The sequence below is a fragment of the Hemibagrus wyckioides genome, linkage group LG09, assembly GCF_019097595.1.
Source record: "Hemibagrus wyckioides isolate EC202008001 linkage group LG09, SWU_Hwy_1.0, whole genome shotgun sequence".
NCBI lineage: Eukaryota > Metazoa > Chordata > Actinopteri > Siluriformes > Bagridae > Hemibagrus > Hemibagrus wyckioides.
The window spans coordinates 1,824,923-1,848,957 of NC_080718.1; the positions used below are offsets into that span (position 1 = coordinate 1,824,923).

General features: G+C 41.5%; 2 protein-coding genes across 2 annotated transcripts in view; one reads left to right on the plus strand and one right to left on the minus strand.

Moving 5' to 3' along the window:
• Nucleotides 1-24,035, plus strand: part of fancm (FA complementation group M) — a 28,328-nt gene that overhangs the window by 3,863 nt on the left and 430 nt on the right. Inside the window, exons 5-22 of the mRNA XM_058399645.1 lie at nt 8,731-8,862; nt 9,055-9,187; nt 9,351-9,443; nt 10,075-10,167; nt 10,524-10,714; nt 10,867-11,073; nt 11,169-11,409; nt 11,656-11,810; nt 14,495-14,659; nt 16,923-18,477; nt 19,437-19,522; nt 19,873-19,941; nt 20,023-20,139; nt 20,243-20,402; nt 21,198-21,304; nt 21,649-22,164; nt 23,093-23,450; nt 23,690-23,981. Coding sequence (XP_058255628.1) covers nt 8,731-8,862; nt 9,055-9,187; nt 9,351-9,443; nt 10,075-10,167; nt 10,524-10,714; nt 10,867-11,073; nt 11,169-11,409; nt 11,656-11,810; nt 14,495-14,659; nt 16,923-18,477; nt 19,437-19,522; nt 19,873-19,941; nt 20,023-20,139; nt 20,243-20,402; nt 21,198-21,304; nt 21,649-22,164; nt 23,093-23,450; nt 23,690-23,981 — 4,670 coding nt within the window. The remainder of the gene's footprint in view (nt 1-8,730; nt 8,863-9,054; nt 9,188-9,350; nt 9,444-10,074; nt 10,168-10,523; nt 10,715-10,866; nt 11,074-11,168; nt 11,410-11,655; nt 11,811-14,494; nt 14,660-16,922; nt 18,478-19,436; nt 19,523-19,872; nt 19,942-20,022; nt 20,140-20,242; nt 20,403-21,197; nt 21,305-21,648; nt 22,165-23,092; nt 23,451-23,689; nt 23,982-24,035) is intronic.
• soul3 (heme-binding protein soul3) lies at nt 1,017-6,944 on the minus strand. Its single transcript, XM_058399660.1, has 5 exons — nt 6,448-6,944; nt 3,522-3,616; nt 2,861-3,002; nt 2,577-2,760; nt 1,017-2,223 (listed from the first exon to the last, which is right to left on the minus strand). Exons 1-5 carry the CDS (start codon nt 6,680-6,682, stop codon nt 2,052-2,054), a joined length of 828 nt encoding a protein of 275 aa, XP_058255643.1. The 5' UTR covers nt 6,683-6,944; the 3' UTR covers nt 1,017-2,051.

Genomic DNA, 24,035 nt, shown 5'->3' on the forward strand with positions numbered 1-24,035 from the left:
ATATTTGGATGGGTGAGCGAATACTTTTGGCAATATAGTGTATGTCTACCCCCCCCCACCCCCACCCCCACCCACATACTTGCTAGGACACTAACATAAGGTGGAACCTGTATACAGTTCTTCACAAAAAAATATCCCCTCTGCTGGGATCATAAAGGTTCTAAGGCTCTGTTTCATTAATGTGTGAATAGGTTTATATACAAAACCTCCAGTATTTGAGGGACCAGGCTAATTTAAGAGAACTAGACACCAGACTGTGCGTTCAAGTCCTTCATATTTACGGGTTGGAAAGTCGTAATTACGACATCAGGTGCCTTCAGGTCATTTTGGTTGGAGGCGTAATTTTTCTTAATTAACTACAAAAAGTACAGCAAGGGTTTGTGTCTAGTAAATGAAGAGAAAATGTCTGTAATAAATTTATGAAGCAACTGTGAACTTTTTCGATATGTATTATATCGAAATATTGTACAGTGCTGTATTTTGTACAGGGAATTAGCTTGTTTTATTGTAAATAATAATAATAATAATAATAATAATAATAATAAAAAGCCTGACAAAGACATGTCACTGCTAAATACCCATAAGTAGCAAGGAATTAGTTTACTTTTATTATCTCCTTAAAATGTTAACAAGTTTACTTGTACTTTGCCACAACACTTAGTATCTGAAATATTTCAGTCTAAATAATCAAAAATCAAATTAATCGTCTGAAATGAGGAAATATTCACGTTTAGCCAATTTACTGTCAGCTTCAGACGTTGCATGCATTGATTCAACTATTTTTTTACTCACTCGTCCCTATCTAGAAACTCTGAGGTCAAAGAAAATCCAGTGTTTCCCATTCGTAATTCCGACTTTGTGGTGGCCATCGAGTCGTAAATACGATCTTTCCGACATGACCTGAACTCCCCGTTAGACCACACAGACACAAGTTAGACTGAAGTAGCTGTTTTACTGGTATTAACTGGTTCAATATCTGTTTATATTACACTTTGATTGTACTGTTTATTTAATTAATACAGAGTTTAGAAATAACATCTAAACTCAATCTCATCATAAAAACCCATTCACTAAAGCTGCATCCCAAATGATACATAATCCAATACACATATGCACTCTAGTGTCTAGTGTATGAATTATAGAAGGGTCATATCGTCTCAACTGGACCATCAGGGAACAGGAAGTAGAAGCCGGTTTCCGATCGATGGCGAATGACGTCAAACCTTTTTAATTGGTCACATATACATTACAGCACAGTGAAGTTCTTTCTTCGCATATCCCATCCTTGGATATAAAATATTTTACTTCCATAGCATTCGCTTTAAAGCCCCAGGATGAGTGTAACTGAAGCACTTTTCTTGTATTAACCTTTTATGGTAGGACGTCTATCGTTTGTGGTGCAAGCGTGGAAGCTAAACCTATATTTAATTACACTTTAAGCTCTTCTTGTACTGAAGATTCATTTCTTCTAGCTTTCTAAGGAACAGCAGTAATGCCAAAACACAGACAGCATTAAAACTTAAACGTGTTTTTTATGTAGAAAATTTGGTTTTATAATGCTTGGAATAAAAGCTACAAGAAAACACAGGCAACAGATCAGGACAGAAAAAGATCGGTCAAAACTTTACACATAATTTTGTGTAAAGGAACTTTGCATTTTAACACCGGAGTATATTATCCAAAAAAAAAAAATGCACAAAGAAAAAACGAGTCGTCCCCACCCTTCTTTAAAAAAAAACAAAACATGAGCCAATCACCTAGAATGACCGACAATAAACAGGAAGTCCCACCCCCTTCCCCTTGCCTCACATTAGTATTTTTTTTTGCTGTGAAGTAAAATCAGCTAACATTTTACATCACAAATATGCAGATTTTTCAGAATAATGCATAAAATTGGAACACACAGGCCTGCAACAGAGTATACGATTATTATAAATGTTACATCTTCATGATGGTCAGCTTCATTTCACTCAGAGCAGTGTGTTTGTACAAGCTGTAGCCCGGGGATGAATAAGCAGGTGCAGGGACGGGTGTTTCCGCTGGAATACCCTTCACTGCCTCTGAATGAACCATATCTCATTAACCCGGTGTGTAGCTGCAGGGTTGGTGTAGCCAGCCACGATGAAGGCGCTGGTCACATACAGCTCAGGAGAGTCCAGAATTTCGGCCAGTGTGTTGATCTGAGTCATGATGGTCGTCTCGTTTGTAGCACCCGTGAAGTACCTGGGACACGGAAAGCACCGTGATTGACACAAAGATATTTAACAGAGGGGTTTTACATGCCACTGGAAAAATCTATTGGCTGTACAATCGGTCAGCATTGTCATGTCCTTAATGTGAATATTAGGCTTTGAAACTTTTTGAATTATGAATATGAACTACTGTCTATGGCTGTGACTGTAAATGACTTCTGAAATATCAAACTACCAAAAGCACCTGATTATTGCTTTGTCTTATTTTTATGATATTTTTAATTTCTAGGATACAGTTTGAAATTAAAAAAAATGGTGAGGTAGCCATGTCGCAGTAACAGATTGAAAGTTTTTATGTGTCTTGTTCTGGACGCTGAAGCTGACCTGCTGTAGACCGTAGTGGCTGGCCACTCCTCAATCACTATGTCCGGGTCAAGAGGCTGTGGTGGCTGGGCTTGGTGGTTTGAGGGCAGATAGTACGCCACGGTGACGGCACTAGAAAAGGAGGAGTGCGCCTCCTCTGTTCGCACCACGGTCAGGATGGGTATGGTCATGCCCATGTAAATGCCTATAATGCAAAGCACAAGACACTCAGCCAACTGCTCATGTGATTCGAAAACCCTGGTGAACAAATGTTGCTTTATTATGTAGTACATTGTTCATGTTACCTAAAGAATTCTGCTGGCAAATGTATTTCATGATCTTCATGAAGCCGTAACCGATGCTCTGTTCGTATGTGTCCCCTTTGATGGTGATGCAGGCCCACCGCGCTTTATCATAGGAGCGCTTCTCGTAAAGTACCTCTCCACACTGCAAGACAATTCACATGTTTTTACTTAATATCACACTCATTTCCTCACTTTGGAACCAGTTCAGAACCATCCGAACAACAGGCATTCCTGTTTATCACGGCAAAACATTTCAGCCCTCAAATGCTGCTGCAGATCTCTTAATGCACCTTGACCAATAGCTCTCTGTGGTTCCAAACACGGGTTCATTTGGGCAGTTCAACTCCCAACAGAAAAGCGGACTTTTGCATCATAAGGAGACGAGAATTCAAGTCGCAGTGATCTGGGATCAAGGGAGCAAAATGCTGTCTGGGTGGGTGCCATTACTTTTACTCCACTGGCAGTCATAGCGGCACTGAGTTTGTGATCGTGTGTATAGGGAAGAATTCTAATGCTTTAAATATTTTATTAATTAATAATGCATAATAAAACTATATATATATATATATATATATTTACAAATGTTTATATATGAGATTTAATTAGATAGACAGATAGATAGAAAAAGCCTTTAAAGGCACCATGATTCATGTATTCCTACCTTCTCCTTGCATGATATAAGTGTGAAGGGAACCTTTTCCCGCTGGTGTGTGCCATTATTATTGGTTGCCAGCTGCTGAATAGGTTCTGCCATATCTGTAAAGCCACGAGAAATGTGAGCCACATGAACGACATGTAAGAGAATACCACACACACTTAAACGAAACAGGAATCAAGGCTCGCGCTTTCCATTTCACTGCCCGATGATGAAAGAGTACCTTGCCTCCCAGTAAAGTAGGGATTTAGGTTACAGCGAGATGAGTTCACCTCGTAAATGCATTTTGCGAAATCAACTTTAGGCACTTCTATAGCATTTCAGGCACAGTATGACCAAATAGTTCAGTGCATTTTTGCTCACTCAGCAGAACGGTTCCCAAAGATGCCACGGCTGGATAAAGCGTTGGGTGTTGCCATGCCAACGCACAGACTGCCTGACGTCCCATAGTGACTGTAGTAATTGTTTCAACATAGCCAAATACTGCTAGAATTAGAATTTTAGGTAGCAAAAACAGAGAGAGAAACTGTAAAATGTGTCAACATTGTAATATTAAATATCAGCATTCCTGGAACATCGCTTGTCCAGTGAAATTAGTGGACCCCAGAACTAATCGCGGGTAGAACACTTTGTTTGTAGCTTATAAATTTACAGTTGAGTTTCTCTCCATCATTAAGAGATCATGAGTATAAATCCTGACAATGCAACAGCTATCTGCAGGAATAAACCTGGCCATGATGTCTGGGTGTAATGGGTGGGTTTCTCTCTCTCTCTCTCTCTCTCTCATCAGTCACAGCAAAACTAACCGATCATAGGTGTCGTATGTGGACAAGGGCAGACAGCAGCTCAAAAAGATGAATCTGGCATGTATTAATGATTTACATTGAAATCGCTGTCCTCTTGCTTGACCTTCCCTAATAATTTGCAAATAATCCAAAAAAAAGATCATGCAAATACTTTTATCTGACCGCTCACTGGTCCCATGCATGCCCATTTTAAAGAGATTCAGTGTATCTTGCATATTTGTTTAATGACCAGTGTACAGTAAGACTCAACACTGTGGATATTATTAGGACACAAACATTCATTATACCGCAAGGAATCTTTACGCATTAGAGTTGGGATAAAAACAAACAGTTCATTCTTCTCACCGCCCTGAGCCCTGACATCTGAAGCTAGAACCACACAGTGCTCATAGTTTGCTGTTTGTGGTGTGATCATCCCTCATGCTACATCATGATATGAGCTATGGCCTGAATTTCATTAAAGCTTTTTTTTGATTGGGGAGAGTACCAGACAGGCCAAACAAGCATTTCAAGAAGTTTATTTAAAACATTCGTTAAAATGCTTCCTTTGTTGGTTGTGTATGACTTGTTGGTTCATGCACCAGCCAGTATATTATTATACGTTTTTGTGATTCATACATATGTTGGGACTGCACTGTCACCTATCAACTGTTTGCAAGTTTATAATTAAGAAGCCATGCATACAACAAAGTCAAATCTGCATTATATCTGTGTTCATGGCATTATATACCATGGTCCAGGATGAAATTAAGAAGAACAGAGTAGGTTGGAGAAAGTTCAAGAATTCAGGCATGCTGCCACACTAGCGAGTCGACTCATGCTAGACACGGCTTCTTATATCTAGTCTACATTCCCTTCAGGTTCCACTCAGAGGTTGCACCCTTTCATTTGCTGCACCCCCTAGGCTACATTCCTCTGGCACTCGAAGTAGGTCGGCACAGTTCGGCCTCGATTGCCAGTCTGATAGCAGATCACACGCATGACCGAGTATAAAGAGACCGCAGAGCCTCCTGTTCCACACCCTCCTTGTCAGAAATAAAGCAAATGGGTGACTTCACTCCCTGCCTTCAGGTCTTATTTGCATTCATATCTGATTATAGGACACTGGTCCTGTTGAATATTATTTTCTGTTTTTAGCTTGAACACAAGGGGTATGTTTTATTGCATGCATGTCAGGGAAGCTGTAAAAATTTCACGATGAGAACTAATTGCTTGTGCGTGTGTGTAAACAAAACAGTTGATTATCAGAGCTCAAAACACCAAGGACGCTACGGATATACAGTATATAGCTCTTGTGAGGTTGGACAAGCCGATCACAAAGATTTCTGTTCCACTTATACAGACCTCCTCCTATTCAGCTTAAGGGTGAATACTTTTTGTGTGTCGACAAGAAAGAATGCATAAAATCGCACAGGGCTGGGCGAGATGAATACAACACTGACGTCGTCACAGTATGCTTTTCTGAGGTTTTTGTGGATATCGTTTTATACCATCATGACTGTATATACAATAATATAACACTACATTTGAAGTCCAGACCTTTGTGGACATTTGACCATAACACCTAGATGCTCTTGTTGAGCTTTGCATTACAGATTTAGTACATTTAGTCCCTGGGAAAGACTTTCCATTCGATTTTGGAGCGCAGCCATGTGGGGATTTGTGCTTATTTAGCCACAAGTAAGGTTAGGCAAGAAGGCCTGGTGTGCAGTCAGCGTTCTAGGTGTTCAGTGGGGTTGAGGTCAGGGCTCTGTGTTCTGTGATTCGTGTCCTTCCTCTCCGTCCTCATGAAGCTCGCTATGTGTAAAGGATCATTGTCATGCCGGAAAAGATTTGGACCTCACAGTTCCAGTGAATGAAAATCTTAAGGCCACAACATATAAACAATCATCTTGTACAATTTGTGTGCGTCTTTAAGAATCATATGATTTTCTGCTCATGTGGTCATCATGATGATCTCTGAGTGGACACATTATTTATGAGAAGACGTGATGCAGGATTTAAGAGGTAGAGAGAGTATGTGCTTTTAAAAAGTTTGACCGCCTCTGCAGTTGTCAAGAGTTTGTTGATGCATTGCAGATGTGATTTAAATAAACCCAAGTGTCTGCTACAGATGATCAGTTTACCTCTCGGCACGTCTATTAGGTGTCCTCTCGCCACTTCCTGCCAGTAACCGAGCAGTCTGTTCTGCTCTTCATCCTCCATCATCTCCCTCTCTTCAGAACCGCCTGTGCCGGAGTCTGAGAGCTGATCTTCGGAGAAAGACTCGAGATCTTCAAGCGTGATCATGCCATGCTGAGGTCCAGACCCCCGACCCTCACGTCCACCGCCGCCGTTTAAAGGACAGCCCCCACCGTCCATCAGAAATTCGGCGATATCGATCGATATGTACGCGTGCAGTTCAATACAGCGGCGGGTGTCCGAGTTAACTTGAGTTAACAGTCGCTGGGGCTTGAAAATGTTTTCAAAAATAAATAAATAAAAAAGAAAGCCCTTTTCACAAAGAGATCAACTTCTTATGGACGATCCGTCTCGCGAGCTGCTGAAATCCATATTTATAAGCGCGCGAGCCATATCGCGTAATCGGACATACCACGTGATCCGGGAAGCGCCGCGGCTTAGACAAACCACGAAAAAGTTTCCCTTGCTTAATTCATGTATTGTAAATGTACTTATTTTTTGAATGAATAACTAATTAAGCCATGGTTATTAATTATAAACGGTTTCATTATTCATAATCAAAATAAAGACACGTGATTTTACTTTTTTATATCAAAGCGCTGTTGAATGCTCGAATCTGATTGGTCGAAAGATGTGCGTCGACCAGCGCAGGTAGTTAGTTCCGGCTGTGACATGGCCGAATGTTTTAATATTAATGCGCTCGTTTTTATTGTGCTATTGTTTCCCAGGGGACTCCAGATAATCTAATAGCGCTGTGTAAATTAATATTTTAAGTTATTTATTCAGTCCAGGCTTTTATTTTCTTCCATTTCTGAACTTTCCACGATTAAATTGATCATTAGCTCCTAGTTCATAATTGTAATGTATTTGAACACAGTTACAGTGTTCCTGTTGTGTCCCTCAGTTGAGGCTTACATTACAGCCATGGCCATTACAAATGAAAAATGATTAGCCCATTTAATTATGCTTATGATAATCCCGTCATCACAGCGTAAGACGAGAGAGAGAGAGAGAGAGAGACAGAAGGATGGAGGATGATGGGTACTCAACTCATGCTGTATACTTTACCCAAGCTCATCCTGGTAGACACACAATAAATCCTGAGGAGATTAAAGCCAGTGTGTTGCACACGGCCAGCACTCCGTGTCCTTGGAAAAAAACCCCTCAAAACAGTTGCTAGGATTTATTATAATCTTGTCTCCTTATGTGCTGTGCACTGTGTAGTAGCTAACCAATTCAATGTGTATGTGAAATGAATTCATTTCTGAATTGTAAACGGAGTGGGGAAATGGACTTTCAGAGAGTTTCTCTTACGGACATGCACGTTGCTCATAGCAGGACTAAGTCACTCAGCTCATGTCACTGTTTGGTCTTCAAGTTACCAAGCACCGCTGACTCGATCCAGGCAATTTAAGCTCTGTATATGGGTGGCTATATTTAATCTTTCTTTGGATTTAGTCAATTTAAGATTTTAGTCAATTTTTTGAGGTGCTTGTTAAATTAAGAACATGTTTTTTTATACCGTATCCAGATTTAGTCGATGATGCAGCTTTATATATAAGCGGGCTATGGTCAGGTATGCAGTAATGTCTTGTACGTCCAGTGGTGTGCAGTGGAGTTGTATGTAAAATTGAGCCTTCTAACTTCTAACACCAATTGACTCCAAACTTCTTCATCCAACGTCAGTGCCTGGTCTCACTAGTATACTTGTAGCTGAATGGACACAAATCCCTTTAGCCATGCTCCAAAAATCTATTGGAACACCTTCCTAGAACTCCTAGATGCTCAAAAAGCACAATTGGGTGTGATGGTTAGGTGTCCACAATCTTTTAGTGAATGTAGTTGATTTCAGACATTATTGCCAAGTAAGTAAGTAAGTATTTAGTATTTGTTGGCCCTGAACCGAAAAATCAACAAGTCACATTGCCCATCCCTTTAAAAAATGCTCACAGCCTTGCTTAGAAAGTGATGCTGACACTTTTTTCCTTTCATTTATAGAAAATACTAAGTAAGGTTATTGTAGAGTCTAATCTGAAAAAACATAAATTTCACTGTTTGTTTAACCCATTTAGTAATTTGGGGTTCATTATCCAGATTAAAGCATTACAAAGGAAAATAACTTTCTTAGATGTGATCTGTGGAAAATCTTTGTCTGAAACAGTTTTTGTCTAACATTTCTACTATATTATGTTGTCTAACATCTAACTGCCCATGTTTGTTCTGTAAAGGTTTTGGAAAGGTTTACATCGCGTCTGACCATGATGAGTGTGCTTAACCAGCGTGACCTTCGCTCCCTCACGAAGTACCAGGTCATTCTGGCACGAGAGCAATTCAGACGCAACCCTCCATCGCATCTCATGGTACAGCAGTTTAAAGCTGATTCGCATTACTCATCATGAGCTCACCAAAGATTATTGTATGAAATAGTAATCAATATTTTTACACACGCTTACTTTTGTCATCTTCATCATATTAAATCACCTGACACCATGGTGCTAAAACGCGAACGCTGCATGTAATATTGGACTTTTGTGCCCTTGTTTTGCTGACAGGGAGCACAGCACGGTGCACTGGAGGGGGATTTCGCTCTGTGTATTAGCCTCTACCATGGTTACGAGCTCCTGCAGCAGATGGGCCTGAGATCTCTCTTCCTTTTCGCACAGAACATTATGTCAGGCTCTAAAGGTACCTGAGAGACTGGGACAGATTTTTGTTAAAATGCATCACTGCTTTCTGAACTCCTGTATATTTCTAGTTCATATTTAAAAGCTTTTATACCTGCTTAGTAGTAAAATGCTTAAGATAAGATAAACTCTGTCATTTGCATTCTCTTTCATTTGTATCTCAGAGACTTCACGGGCCAGAAATGAGCTGCAGCGCAGCCCTGTCTTCATGGACCTGTACAGGGAAATGGAGGCCATGTTTCTAAGCCCTTCCAAAGGTACTTTACTGGAAAATTTCTATTTTAAATTTCTATTCTTTCTAAAATTTTCCTTCTGTTATGACAAATGATCTGTCTGGTGGATTTGCTCCCTATTCACCATATACTGCACTGTTTATGATTTTGTTGCCATTATTTAGTTCATTATAGTACACTACTAATGATCACTTAATGTAAATGCAATTGTAAAATGCTATTTAATGACCAGTAAATCCTTCAGTACTACTTTTAATGTGTTTGTGTTGTCATGTTTTCTGGATACTAGGTAATTTGTAATATGCCACAATGCACTGATTAAAAATGGTGGGTTTAAATGATATATTTCTGGAGCCCTCAGTAGTGTGTGTTGCTTGACTTTGCTCTGGTTTCTCCTTCAGTGCTGCATCTGATCTAGATCAATCTATAGTGCAAATTGTGTACAAGTGAATGAAAGAGCAATTTCAGGCACAGTAAAAGACCTACCATCCTTGGATAGTGGTTCTACAGTAGTATAAGACAGAACCCCAGTCAGTAGGAAGGATGTGCAATAGGTGACAAAAAGCAGAACAGTTCTGTAAAGAAACTGAATACGAATGACATCCTTCCCACTCTGCATAAATGCGTGAAAACGACTAACCAATTCATTTTCCAGGGCCTGAGGAGCAATATTTCTACAGCCACCCGAAACTTCAGAAACTGGACCAGGTGATACAAGAGCATTTCAGTACCTGGGGGAAGAGATCAGGTAGAGGACATTCAATATGAACGTTGACCAGTAGAGACTTGTACGCAGAGTAAATGACCGAGACATTAGCAAATCACATGTTTAGCTCTTTCATTGTTGCTGCACTTATTTACTTCAAGAGTGGGGGGGATAAAGAGAAGCTGGTCAGGGAATGACTGTTTATAGCAGTTGTAATGTAAATTATAAGTGGAAATAAGCAATTTTAGATGTTCTATGACATTAAACTTAGCTGTACAATACATTTCTCACAATTGTTTGTGCGTGTACAGTTTCTTGCACTTAACAATTAGTTTATATCCATGTCCTTGTGGTCTCCAGGCTGAAATTAAATTCCTCTCTTGATTACCTTGGTCTAGGCAGTGCTGCAGACTCTGGGGACAAGGCAGAGAGTACAAGAGTGATGATCTTCTCATCATTTCGTGAGAGCGTGCAGGAGATCGCCGAGATGCTTAACCGCCACCAGCCCCTCGTCAAGGTCATGACATTTATGGGGCAAGCATCAGCTGGGAAAGGGGTACGAGGGTTTACTCAAAAGGAGCAGCTCGAGGTAAAACCCTAACCATGAGTCTAATGACTGCGGCTATTGTCTGCATGTACAGTGTACATGATCAGACTGTCTGCTATCGTGTCTTCATCTGAGTTTTCCACACAAACTGGCATGTTCATTAAAACAATATTTTGATATTTGATCTAAATCAGGTGGTGCGGCGCTTCCGAGAGGGTGGCTTCAACACCTTGGTCTCTACTTGTGTGGGTGAAGAGGGTCTTGACATTGGAGAAGTAGACTTAATAGTGTGCTTCGATGCTCAGAAAAGTCCTATCCGTCTGGTGCAGCGAATGGGCCGAACCGGGCGCCACAGGCAGGGGCGCATAGTGGTCATACTGGCTGAAGGACGAGAGGAGCGGGTCAGTCCATTAAACGTTTGTCTCATTTTCTCTCTCTCTTTTTTTATTTAAAAATCATCTCCCTAATGTTCATGCTGATCTCATCTACTCCACAGATCTATAACCAGAGCCAGAGTAACAGGCGCAGCGTGAATAAAAGCATCATGGGAAACAAGCAGAGCTTCTCTATGTTTCCCTACAGTCCCCGCATGCTGCCTGCTGGTGTCACTCCCACCTTGCACAAGATGCACATTACATGTGGTCAGTTCGAGGCCAAAGAGAGCAGCAGGCGTTCCAGCAACGGCCGCCAGTCACTCGGCATGAGGAGGATGTCTCTTCTCAACCCTAATGCCCAAGGTACGACCTGAACATCCTGAGGTGTCATTGCTACTTGCATATTACTTTCTTTTTTAAATAATAATTAAATAAAATGGTGAGAATGTTTGTGTCTTAGATTCTCGTATGTTTCCAGATCTATACATTTCATTGTTGATATTTATGCATTAAAATCACATAGTATGTGTCAAACCTGTGATTAAATTAAAATCAGCTTGCATGACTTTACTTCTGTTCTGTCCTTTTTTTTTTTTTTTTAATATAAAGTGGATGGTGTGCATGGGCGTGTGAAGGAGGATGGCTTTCTCACCCCTGATGAAGAGGTTGAGTGGTTGACTACCATGAAATTGGGTGAGAATGAACCCCAGCCCAGACTCAGGCGCTCCTCTTTCCTGTGCTTTAACACAGAGCCGCAGCAGCAGGTGCGTTCATCTCACTGAATATCACAAAGTTTAATACGATTTGATATATCGGCATGTCGAACAACACGGTTTGTCATAAGGTAAGGCACGATTTTGGCACTATATTGCCAAAAGTTTTGGGACACCCCTCCAAATCATTGAATTCAGGTGTTTCAATCACTTCCATGGCCACAGATGTATAAATCCAAGCGTTTAAGCGTGGTACTGTGATTGGTTGCTACCTGTGCAAGTCCATTTGTGAAATTTCCTCACTACTAAATATCCCATGGTCACCTGTTAGTGGTATTATAACAAAGTGCAAGCAATTGGGAACAGCAGCAACTCATCTACAAAGTGGTAGGCCACGTAATGTGACAGAGTGTGGTCAGCGCATCCTGAGGTGCTGAGTGTACAGACCTCCAAACTTTGTGTGGCCTTCAGATTAGCTCAAGAACAGTGCATAGAGAGCTTTTCATGGCCAAGCAACCGCATTCAAGCCTTACATCACTAAGTGCAATGCAAAGCGCCGGATGCAGTGGTGTGGTGGAGGGGGGGATTATGGTGTGGGGTTGTTTTTCAGGGTTTGGGCTTGGCCACTTAGTTCCAGTGAAAGGAACTCTTAATGCTTCAGCTTCATACCAAGACATTTTGGACAATTTCATGCTCCCAACTTTGTGGGAACATGACTGCAGACCAGTGCACAAAGCAAGGTCCATAAAGACATGGATGAGTGAGTTTGGTGTGGAGGAACTTGTCTGGCCTGCATTAAGGTTCATGTGCATGAAAAGGCAGAAGTTCCAAAACGTTTGGCAATATAGTGTCTTTTTGAGTTCAAAGATTTAAACCTAATCAAGCCCACACTTCCTCATATCAAAAAAAGTTTTCCTTTTTATTTTGGATAAGGAGAGACTCAAGGGATTTAAAATTCATTTCCTGTTTTTCTCAAGCTGCTTATACTATAACACACACACACACACACAAACACACACACTCTCTCTTTCTCTCTCTCTTCCTGGTGCTCCTTTAAGACAGCAGTACTGCACTGATTCAGTGACTGTTAAAGAAATCATCAAGGTTGAGCTAGATAATTTGCTAACAGCAGAAATAAAGCAAACTTTACTATAGACAGGTCAGCATGGTTGCCAGGGTTGTCATTTTTGCACCACACTGGGATAACAAATTAGGAAGCATGTGCATCACGATAAACTACTTTTGAGTTTCTTGGTCTAGGTTCAGATTTTTCTGCATACTTTTTGTAATATAGTTGCAGTGCACATAAGTTAACTTTCACTGTGAAGTATAATACACACAAATCGTTGCAATCTGGAGCTACACTATAGTGCCAAAAGTATTCGCTCACCCATCCAAATAATCAGAATCAGGTGTTCCAATCACTTCCATGGCCACAGGTGTATAAAATCAGGCACGTAGGCATGCAGACTGTTTTTACGAACATTTGTGAAAGAATGGGTCGCTCTCAGGAGCTCAGTGAATTCCAGCGTGGAACTGTGATAGGATGCCACCTGTGCAACAAATCCAGTCGTGAAATTTCCTCGCTCCTAAATATTCCACAGTCAACTGTCAGCTGTATTATAAGAACGTGGAAGTGTTTGGGAACGACAGCAACTCAGCCACGAAGTTGTAGGCCACGTAAACCGACGGAGCGGGGTCAGCGGATGCTGAGGCGCATAGTGCGAAGAGGTCGCCAACTTTCTGCAGAGTCAATCGCTACAGACCTCCAAACTTCATGTGGCCTTCAGATTAGCTCAAGAACAGTGCGCAGAGAGCTTCATGGAATGGGTTTCCATGGCCGAGCAGCTGCATCCAAGCCATACATCACCAAATGCAATGCAAAGCGTCGGATGCGGTGGTGTAAAGCACGCCGCCACTGGACTCTAGAGCAGTGGAGACGCGTTCTCTGGAGTGACGAATCACGCTTCTCCATCTGGCAATCTGATGGACGAGTCTGGGCTTGGCGGTTGCCAGGAGAACGGTACTTGTCTGACTGCATTGTGCCAAGTGTAAAGTTTGGTGGAGGGGGGATTATGGTGTGGGGTTGTTTTTCAGGAGCTGGGCTTGGCCCCTTAGTTCCAGTGAAAGGAACTCTGAATGCTTCAGCATACCAAGACATTTTGGACAATTCCATGCTCCCAACTTTGTAGGAACAGTTTGGAGCTGGCCCCTTCCTCTTCCAACATGACTGTGCACCAGTGCACAAAGCAAGGTCCATAAAGACATGGATGACAGAGTCTGGTGTGGATGAACTTGACTGGCCTGCACAGAGTCCTGACCTCAACCCGATAGAACACCTTTGGGATGAATTAGAGCGGAGACTGAGAGCCAGGCCTTCTCGTCCAACATCAGTGTGTGACCTCACAAATGCGCTTCTTGAAGAATGGTCAAAAATTCCCATAAACACACTCCTAAACCTTGTGGACAGCCTTCCCAGAAGAGTTGAAGCTGTTATAGCTGCAAAGGGTGGACCGATGTTATATTGAACCCTATGAATTAGGAATGGGATGTCACTTAAGTTCATATGCGAGTCAAGGCAGGTGAGCGAATACTTTTGGCAATATAGTGTATCTCATGCTCGCTATAAATTTGAAATCGATTGATTCCACACACATCAGCATGTATTGCTGCACCCTAGTAATGCAATGTTTAAACCTTTCCTCATGTAAATGAGTGTGTTGATGTTTGTATAGGAGGAGTGTGTGAATGGCCCAGTGAGAGACTTGTCTCTCTGGGAATGGAGACACTGGCAGAATCAGCCTCTTCCAACACACAGAGTGGACCACTCAAGCCGCTGCCTCCATTTCACCGCCATCATGGATCTCATTGACCAGATGAAACAAGAGGAAGAGGAAGAGGTGAGAGATGGGGGAAATCTGGGAGGCTGTTTTGTTCATATGCTGCTGTCTTCTGTTGCCATTTTGTCTGTATATATCTATTGGTTGCTCCATATCCAGACTAAAACATCTTAACAAATCACTGTGTGGTTATGTGATGGTCAGCACTGACGAGTTAAAGCTGCCGTTGATGTTTGCAGTACGAAATTTGACTGAGAGGATGAAATTAATGGTTACATTTAGTTAATTACAGTGGAACCTCGGCATACGAATTTAATTTGTGCTGAAGGTGAGTTCTTAAGGCGAAGATTTGTACTGTTAAACAATAACGAATAATGTAAATGCAGATAATCCGTTCCAGCCACCCAAAAATATGACCAATACGAAGCGTATGTAAACTGTACGGCTGCATACAAAGAACTGACCCAGGCCAAGCGTTCCATGTCAAGGGTCCTCACAGGAAGTCGTGCCACCAAGCTTGGGCTAAAATAGAACAGATCACCAACACCACCAATCTGCCAACAAAAAAACGCCCGAAAAATCACCTAGCTTTTGAACGCATGCTGAAGGCAAGGTTGGTATTGTGGGAACTCTTTCCAAACAGCTTTCGCTGACTGAAAAAATGTGTAAAATTCGCTTTGCTTGGCTTTCCACTGACATTTTGAACAGCTATCCGATGTACACGCAACTTTCGGTTTGTATGCCGATGCAAATTTCTTGCCAAATTTCAATTCTTAAGGCGTAGAGGATGGCACTAGTATGCTGAGGTTCTACTGTATCATATATATATACACACACAGCCTGTTAGATCTACAAATCTGCCTGCTCTAAATCATACACAAAGAGATAAAGCAGTATAATAAGATTGTATTAATTTGAATGTACTGTAATCTATAGCTATTAGAGAATGTGAAAAAGTTGCGCTTTGTGTGAATTACCTGCATCAGTCCAAAATTTGCATCAGTCCATCAGTCCAAAATTTGCATCAGTCCAATACCTGCATCAGTCCATCAGTCCAATACCTGCATCAGTCCATCAGTCCAATACCTGCATCTGTCCATCAGCCCAATACCTGCGTCAGTCCAAAATTTGCATCAGTCCATCAGTCCAATAGTGGAAAAAGTCTTTGAGTGTGTTAATTGCCCATTTAGTTGTCTGTCTTGTTTTATCTTCATCCTTGTCTTCTGTTGTGTTAATTCCTTGTGCCGTTTTTTCCCCATCACTTTTTTAATTTAAAGTTACAGTATCTTCTCCAGCTTGTCAAATTCTTCTTGTGCCTCGGCCCATTTAGATAAATCTCCCAGTTCACCGTATAAGTTAAATGACATGCTAAATTCATCCATTAATCTCAGATAGATCATTAGGAAATGTCTACAATAGTTGGCTCACTATTGTTACTATGGTTCCAATTGTTTGTAGGCAGTGCTTTAATTTCGAGCGATGGTTAAACTGACTGGAAGTACTTGAGCATGCAACGTACAATTTCCAGCTAATCAGAATCAAGTGCTCCTTACATAACTGGCAGCTTTATTTCCCTTTTTAATAAAATGCATTCATCATTTTCATTCTTTCATCATTTTTTTCTATTCCTTTTTCTTCGTATGTTATTTTTAAGCCTTAAGCTAAGCCTAAGTGACCTACTTAAGTGTCTGAACCATAATCAGGACATTTAATTTATTTATCACTGCTCATCTCATCCTGCCTCTAGAGGATGACCTGAAAAATCCATAAAAAAAAAAAAATTTCCTTTGTACCCTCCTGAGTGGTCACTTGGCTTTTTTTTAAAAGCCTGCCTGTTCCTTACCCAACACTTCTGAGAACAATTATATAAGTGCGGGAAGCTGGAAGTAGACCAAATGACTTAGCTGTATGCCAATGACTACAGGAGAGAAAAGGTGAGGATTAAAGTCTGAGAAACTAATTCCGGGATCAGCCTTACTCTCAACGGATCAAAACAAAGCCCATTTCATTTACTGGCCATTGCTTTTAAGTATCCACAAGCAACCAAGGAAGAGTTAATAGCATTAATCAGGGTTGCCAAGTTAAACTGACCACTGGAAAAGGGAGTTTTACTTCAGTTCCACTCTCACTAGGTTTAATAATAACAATAACTCTTTGGAGCTAAATGAGGCAGTGAGCATGAAAGAAGTTATCTCCTGTTATCACTTGCATTATACTAGATATAAACTAGTCAGTTCCTTAAATTAAGACCACATAGTTATATCTGATCTGCAGGTAGCTCTCGTAAAGTTGCAATTAAAATTTTTATTTTCTGGTCCAACAGAGTGGCTGCAGATATGAATCTGAGGTCGGAGCATATCTACATAAAGAGGATGTTGTTGGTTGTGAGGAGGATGGCACAATAGCAAAAGCTATTCTACAGCGGAAAAGATCTAAACCAAGACTTGTTAGTCGAGAAGCCAGCCGTTCTGTCTCGGTTAAGATTGACCAAGCAGGACCTTCTTCACGGACTTTATTAAAAGTGTCTTCCGAGTCTGACTGTAATGCCTCTACAGAAGGTTTAAGTGTGTTTCAGGGTGACAGTGATGCTGATGCTGATAATGTCATGCAGACTGATGCAAGTGAGCACTCTGAGACTAAACGCTCAAAGAAAGAGAATGACCAGCTACAAAGTTCTTCTGAACCCACAAAGAGTCTCAAGGCAAACCCTGATACTTCCCTTGAACCTCTTGAGGAAATGTTCTATTTACCCAAAAGGGAGGCCTGTCAAAAACTCTACAGTGTCAGTCAATCTGCTGGAAGTTTGGAAATGATTCTCTCCAATGTCAAACATCTTCTGTCTAGATCTCCACCGAAAAATTTTGATCTACATTGCTCATTAATCCTCAATGAACCTGCTCACTTTGATGAATCGGATGAGATCTGTAGTAGTCTAAGGGAAGAGGTGGATCATTTCCAGGTCAATTTTGATCTTGAAGAAGATGAGAATTCATTGGACTCTGACTCTCTGGACTGTAACATAGCAGGAACCCCTCCTGTATCTGAAACATTGCCTAGCGAGAACGTTTCTGCTGGTCCGGACAGTACTGCTCACAGTCCTAGCTGGGATGAGGTTTTTGATGACGTTGTGGATGATGGGGAAGATGAAAACACTAATCTACCTTTGGAGTCTAAAATCCAGCCCACTAACTTGGATGAAAGTGTTGACTTGTTTGGTGATGATGATGATGATGATGATGATGATGCTTTTCTTCAAATATCATTACCAAACATTGTTACCCCCAACAGGCAGGACACTGACCAAAGGAAGCAGGTTACACAAAATGTTGGGGATGCATCAAATAGTTCTGAAAATGCTGAAGCATCTTCTAAAAGCTCAGACCAAAAACCGCCATCACAGAAGAGGTCTGAAGCTTTCAATTATTCTCAGGACATGTATTCTGTGAACTTTGACCTTGGGTTTTCCTTTGACTCTGAAGAGGAGGAACCTACAGAACCAGCCTCGGACATGACCACAGAACCCACCACCGATAGACAGAACACATTCACCTCCCTAACCCTGAACAAACCCAATACATCTTCCAACAACTTCACTCTGGGGCATATGTCAACACCCAGGGTGTGTCCAATGGACAAAAAGCTACCGTCTCTCATAGCCAAGAGTAACGTGTCACCCATAATCACAGAGCGAGAGAGCTTGATACGACCAAACACTTCTACCCCAACTCTGGCATTTGTGTCTCCAAAAAGCAGAAATCTAGGACTCTTTCCTAAAGTATTGAGCTCACAAGCACAGCCACATGGAAGAGGGAACAGATTTTGTCGGAGGTCTCTGCTTGATGCACAGAAACCTATTTATGAAGACCATGCTTGTTCAGGTAAGTTCATGGTTTTCAATGTTTGAGTGTGTTTGTTAGTTTGAACTGTACTTGGGTGTGTAATAATAAAATAATATTTTCCCTAACCCACGAAACAGGTGGTGGGCGGTACTGTAGTTGTGGGGAAACAGGATGACTTGATGCAGAGTTTTCAACAAGGCCCAAGCTATGACATTGGATTTAGGTGTTTAAAAGCCAGCAGTGGATAGTCTTGGGGTTACTAGGTGGTTTGTAGGAATGGTCAAGTTTATAAGTACATTATCTTGTTGTTTTTTATTAGTTTTGCTTATATGGTGGAGTTAGTAAATTTAGGGTTGAGATGAATGAGCCGTTGGAAGGAATTCAGGTTAATTTCAATAATAAGGTGAATCTGGTAATCTGTTAATGAAACCAAGCTGGTTAAATAAGTTCAGCAGCAGTGCCTAAATAACTGAACTGGGACGTCTGCTTTTACATTCACATGAATGTGATATGGAGCTGGCCCGCCCTTTGCAGCTATAACAGCTTCAACTTTTCTGGGAAGGCTTTCCACAAGGTTTAGGAGAGTGTTTATGGGAATTTTTGACTATTCCTCTAAAAAAGACTGTGCAGGCCAGTCAAGTTCCTCCACACCAAACTCACTCATCCATGTCTTTATGGACCTTGCTTTGTGCACTGGTGTGCAGTCATGTTGGAACAGGAAGGGGTCATCCCCAAACAAAGTTGGGAGCATGAACTTGTCCAAAATGTCTTGGTATGAAGCTGAAGCATTAAGAGTTCCTTTCACTGGAAAGGTGGGTGGGTGTCTGTGAGGTTGTGTATGTAAAAGAGTGGATAGTGCTTTCATCTGGGTGTTGTTTGTTGCTCTGTGGTGCTGCCCGAGTCGTTTCAAGAATATTGTTTGCCATGGAAATGGATTATCCAAAGGAAATATATGTCAGTTTTGTTCACAGCAAATTTTGTGATTTTGATTTGTCCAGAACCAGTGAACAGTGATAGTGAAGAGGAAGCAGTCATTAGAAAACCAGGACATCGAGGAAGAGCAAATCCCCTGGCATCTCCAGAGGTATGACACACTACACAACTTGTCGTGCACAAAATAATATGAAATTAATCAATAAATAGATAAATTAATTAAGTAATAAAATGGAGACTTTTGACTTATTAGTCTGCTGAATAAATGAATATGAAATAAATTGATTATAAAAAATAAAGTAGTTTTAAATAACATGAAAATTTGATGATGATAAATATTTAAAAACATTATTTGTTTATGCATATTTATTGAATTTATTTATATGTCGAAAAAATGGATTAATTTCTGCAGCTGAAGGGTTTTTCTTGTTTTTACCCTCTTCAGTCATGTCACCATTTGAGTCACTGTATCTTTGAACTTTACGGTTTTGTTTTCCCCAGCAATCAAAAATCAGCGATGTTGAGTCTCCTGTCCAGGCGCCTAGAAAACGCGTCGCTCGATTGAATATGGTACGTCTGAATTTTTACAGAAAAGAATCTGATCCTGCTGAAGTTCATCATGAAGGAATGACCTTAGCTTTACTTTTTTAGTCAGAGGAGAGCGACGGGGAAGCCGTGTCAGACGATGACTTTCAGCAGAACTCGCTTTGTCGGCCCAGAGCGTTTCAGCCTTCCAAAGGTTCCCGTCCTCTTAAGGCAAAATCTAAGGTAAAGACGGCTCTCCTCCGCTGCATGCGGGTGAAGAAGGTTACTTTAAATGTCATGGAGGCCAGAAATGTCACACACGTTTATCCACTCTTTTATCTCCCAGAAATCCGAGCACAGAGCCGGGAGGCAGTTCCTGGATGAAGAGGCAGAGCTGTCTGAAGACGGAGACTCTGTCTCTTCTGACGAATGTGATGCAGAAGAACTGGACAAGTCTTTGGAAGGTTTTGTAGTGGACACCACTCAATTCTCTCAAGCCCTTAATGGTAAGGAAAAAAGTCTGCATCCAGTTTTCTATTCAATTTTTTAAAAAAAATAAGACATTCTGGAAATGACATTTTGTGCCTTCTTTAGCACGGTGCCCTAAAACACTATATTGTGTTTAACCTCCACCTTTTTAAAGTATCGTCTAATAAAGTTGCTAATTAGTATTGGGATTTCCTTTGAGACAAGGGGAGAGTCTCAAATCAGTTCCTTAGTTCAGTGGTCAGGGCAGGCTCTCTCTCTCTATCTATCTATCTCAATCGCAAAATCACTCCATTTTGCTCGGATCTTTAGCCTCTAAAACAAAAATCCCACAGATCCAGGGAACACCGATGCTCACTATGTTCCCTTACTGGAAACTTAACGGAATTTGCTAATTTTTTTAAGCTTCTCAGGTTGAAACAAATGTCGAGGATGAAATCTCAGCTGTCATTGTCTTGTTGCTGCTGCGGCTGTAATTGATTTCTTACGGTATTTGACTTAAGGGTTAATATTAGGGTTCTTTTGAGTCTTTTAAGTGTTTAATGATTTTTAAAAATCCACTACGATCCTACTTGAAGCACCATGACAGAAACCTTTTTTTATTTTTTTTTTAAACTTTATTTTTTCTTTCTTTCTTTCTTTCTTTCTTTCTTTCTTTCTTTCTTTCTTTCTTTCTTTCTTTCTTTCTTTCTTTCTTTCTTTCTTTCTTTCTTTCTTTCTTTCTTTCTTTCTTTCTTTCTTTCTTTCTTTCTTTCTTTCTTTCTTTCTGTCTGTCTGTCTGTCTGTCTGTCTGTCTGTCTGTCTGTCTTTCTCAGATTCTGAGATGCATGGAATTTATCTGAAATCTGTAAAGAGTCCTGCCATTCCAAGCAGATTTAAAATGATGCACAGGCCCGTGCGTAACATGAACGTCTTCTCACAGGTGAGTGGATGAGATACTTAAAGAAACGGGAATTAAATGGACAGTGGTAGTTGATGCAAAGATATAAAAATTGGCAAGAGTGGAACCAAGTTAAACAAGTCTGCTGAGTGTAACTAAAAAAGGACAAATATTAGTTTAAGCCCAAGATGTTTTCTGCAGGAGGATCATGAGAAAGCATGATATTTTGTCATGTGGTTGTTTTATGACAGTATTTATCATTGGCCGTAATGTATAATGTGTTTGTCACACAATGTAGTCTGTAAATATAAATAAATCTAATTAAAAAGCCTCTAAATATGATCATCTACGTAACTAACAGGAAACCCTTGTTCCTCTGTGAGCAGGTCCCTGAGCAGGACGAGACGTACGAGGAAGACAGTTTTGTCGTCAGTGGCAGTGAAGTCGAGGAAGACTTTGGTAGTGCATCGGATGAGGAAGAGGAGGCTGGACTCGCGATCATCCCTGAAGACTCGTACGTAGACGGGAGACGTCAGTATGCCACGCGGCGCGGGGTCCGTCTCAGACAAACTAGGACTGCTAGAGAGACGAAAAGCCTCCAACCCAGAAAAGCCAAACGCTCCAGAATCGTCCGAGTGGAGGATTCGAGTGAAGAGGAAGAGGACAAGGATGAGAAGAAAAGGAAGATGCTATACGCACCCGTTTCAGGTGATGCGGCCGGGACGGATTTTAATACATCGCCTCAGTCCTGTTTGCCTAAATCTGATCGTACACGAGGAGGTGGAGAGATGAGCAGACAGGAGACTGTGCAGCACAAACAGGAGAGATTTAATAACCAGGCCCTGCTGTCTGATCAGCTGGACTTTCAGGAACCTCTGTCCACCTCTAGTGTTAAAACACAGGTGAGAGTTAGAGAAGGACCTTTTTTTTGGATTAATTTGGCAAAAGGGAAAAATCTTTTAAATGATTAACATTATTTGCCCACATTTTGAATATCAAGTTGTGTGTAAATGTTTGTCTAAGCCAAACCAAGCTACAATTTTCTTTCACCTGGTTTCTATACAAAAAAACCCTATATTATAACTATAAATACTTGAGCAGTAAATCTTCCTAGCTGAGGCCCAGCAAGAGTGTCACAGTAAGAAATAAGATCTAAGTGAGGCTCCCAGTGTTTGTTTTAACTAGGTGTCTGTTTGTTATAAGTAAATGCCCTACACCGATCAGGCATAAAATTATGACCACCTGCTTAAGACTGTGTTAGTCCCCCTTTCGCTGCCAAAACACCCCTGACCCATCATGCACTGTGTATTCTGACCCCTTTCTATCAGAACCAGCATTAACTTCTTCAGCAATTTGAGCAACAGTAGCTCGTCTGTTGGATCGGATCACACGGGCCAGCCTTCTCTCCCCAGGTGCACCAATGGCCAGGGGCTGATATTGTCACATTGATAGCCTTGGCCACCCATGACACTGCCACCGGTTCACCACTGTTCCTTCTTTGGACTACTTTTGATAGATACTGACCACTGCAGACCGGGAACACCCCACAAGAGCTGCAGTTTTGGAGATGCTCTGATCCAGTGGTCTAGCCATCACAATCTGGCTCTTCGTCAAATTCGCTCAAATCCTTACGCTTGTCCGTTTTTCCTGCTTCAACTTTGAGGACAAAATGTTCACTTGCTGCCTAATATATCCCACCCACTAACAGGTGCCATGATGAGGAGATCTATTTCACTTCACCTGTGGTCATCATGCTATGGCTGATTGGTGTATGTAAAGTGTGCCAAGATATGATTTAATACATTTATCATTTCTCCTTCATGTATCCAGGCAGCCTGTAGTACCACTTCTCTGACCGTTTCCAGTGAATCTGTTGATTATGGCCCCACGACTAATCCCACAACCAACCCGATCCCGGCTCGCGCGTGCGTGCTAGTGGACAGCCGTTGCATCAGCGCTGGTGCGGATGTGGTGTCCGCCCTCAGACTCAAACATGGCGCAGCTGTGCACATCTGCTCTCTGGTCAGCTGCGATTTCATCGTGAGTAACCGCATGGCTGTAGAGTGGCAGAGCGAGTCGGAGTTAGCCAGTCCTCAGAGTCGCAAGCGGCTGCAGGAGAGGATGCAGAGCCTTCAGGGCTTATTTGACCGTGTGTGCCTCCTGGTGGAGAAAGACCGCACTAAACTGGGTAAGGACTGTATATAATACCTTTATGCTTACAATACACTGACTTTCAATGAATGCATGATTAGTATACTACATGATTAGTACTATATTTGATACGTAGCCTCATTAGTCATTTTATTATGTACATCAGATCTATTGGGTAAGCAGTTACTAACTGTTGTCTTCAACTGTACAGCAGCATACTGTATTGATTTATAATCCCACTATCCATAACTTTATTTTGTTAATGTTCCTTCGCAGGAGAGCCTCTGCGTGTGTTCCAGCGCAGCCGTTATTACGACAGCACCGTGGCTGCGCTGGTAAGAGCAGGAGTCAGAATCCTGTTCAGCGTTGGTCCGGATGACACCGCCACCCTGTTGGCCCAACTGGCACAGGTGGAGCAAAGGAAAGGCCAGGCCATCAGCGTCCCCGTGGAGGTGAAAGGTCGTCGCCAGCATGCGCTGCAGTTTTACCTCACGCTACCATGTGTGAGCTACGTCAACGCACTTTACATGTGTAATAGATTCTACTCTGTGGCACATCTGGTCAACAGGTATCATAAACAGTCGTACAGCTACGACACTGCCTTTCACATTTCGGTTGTTTA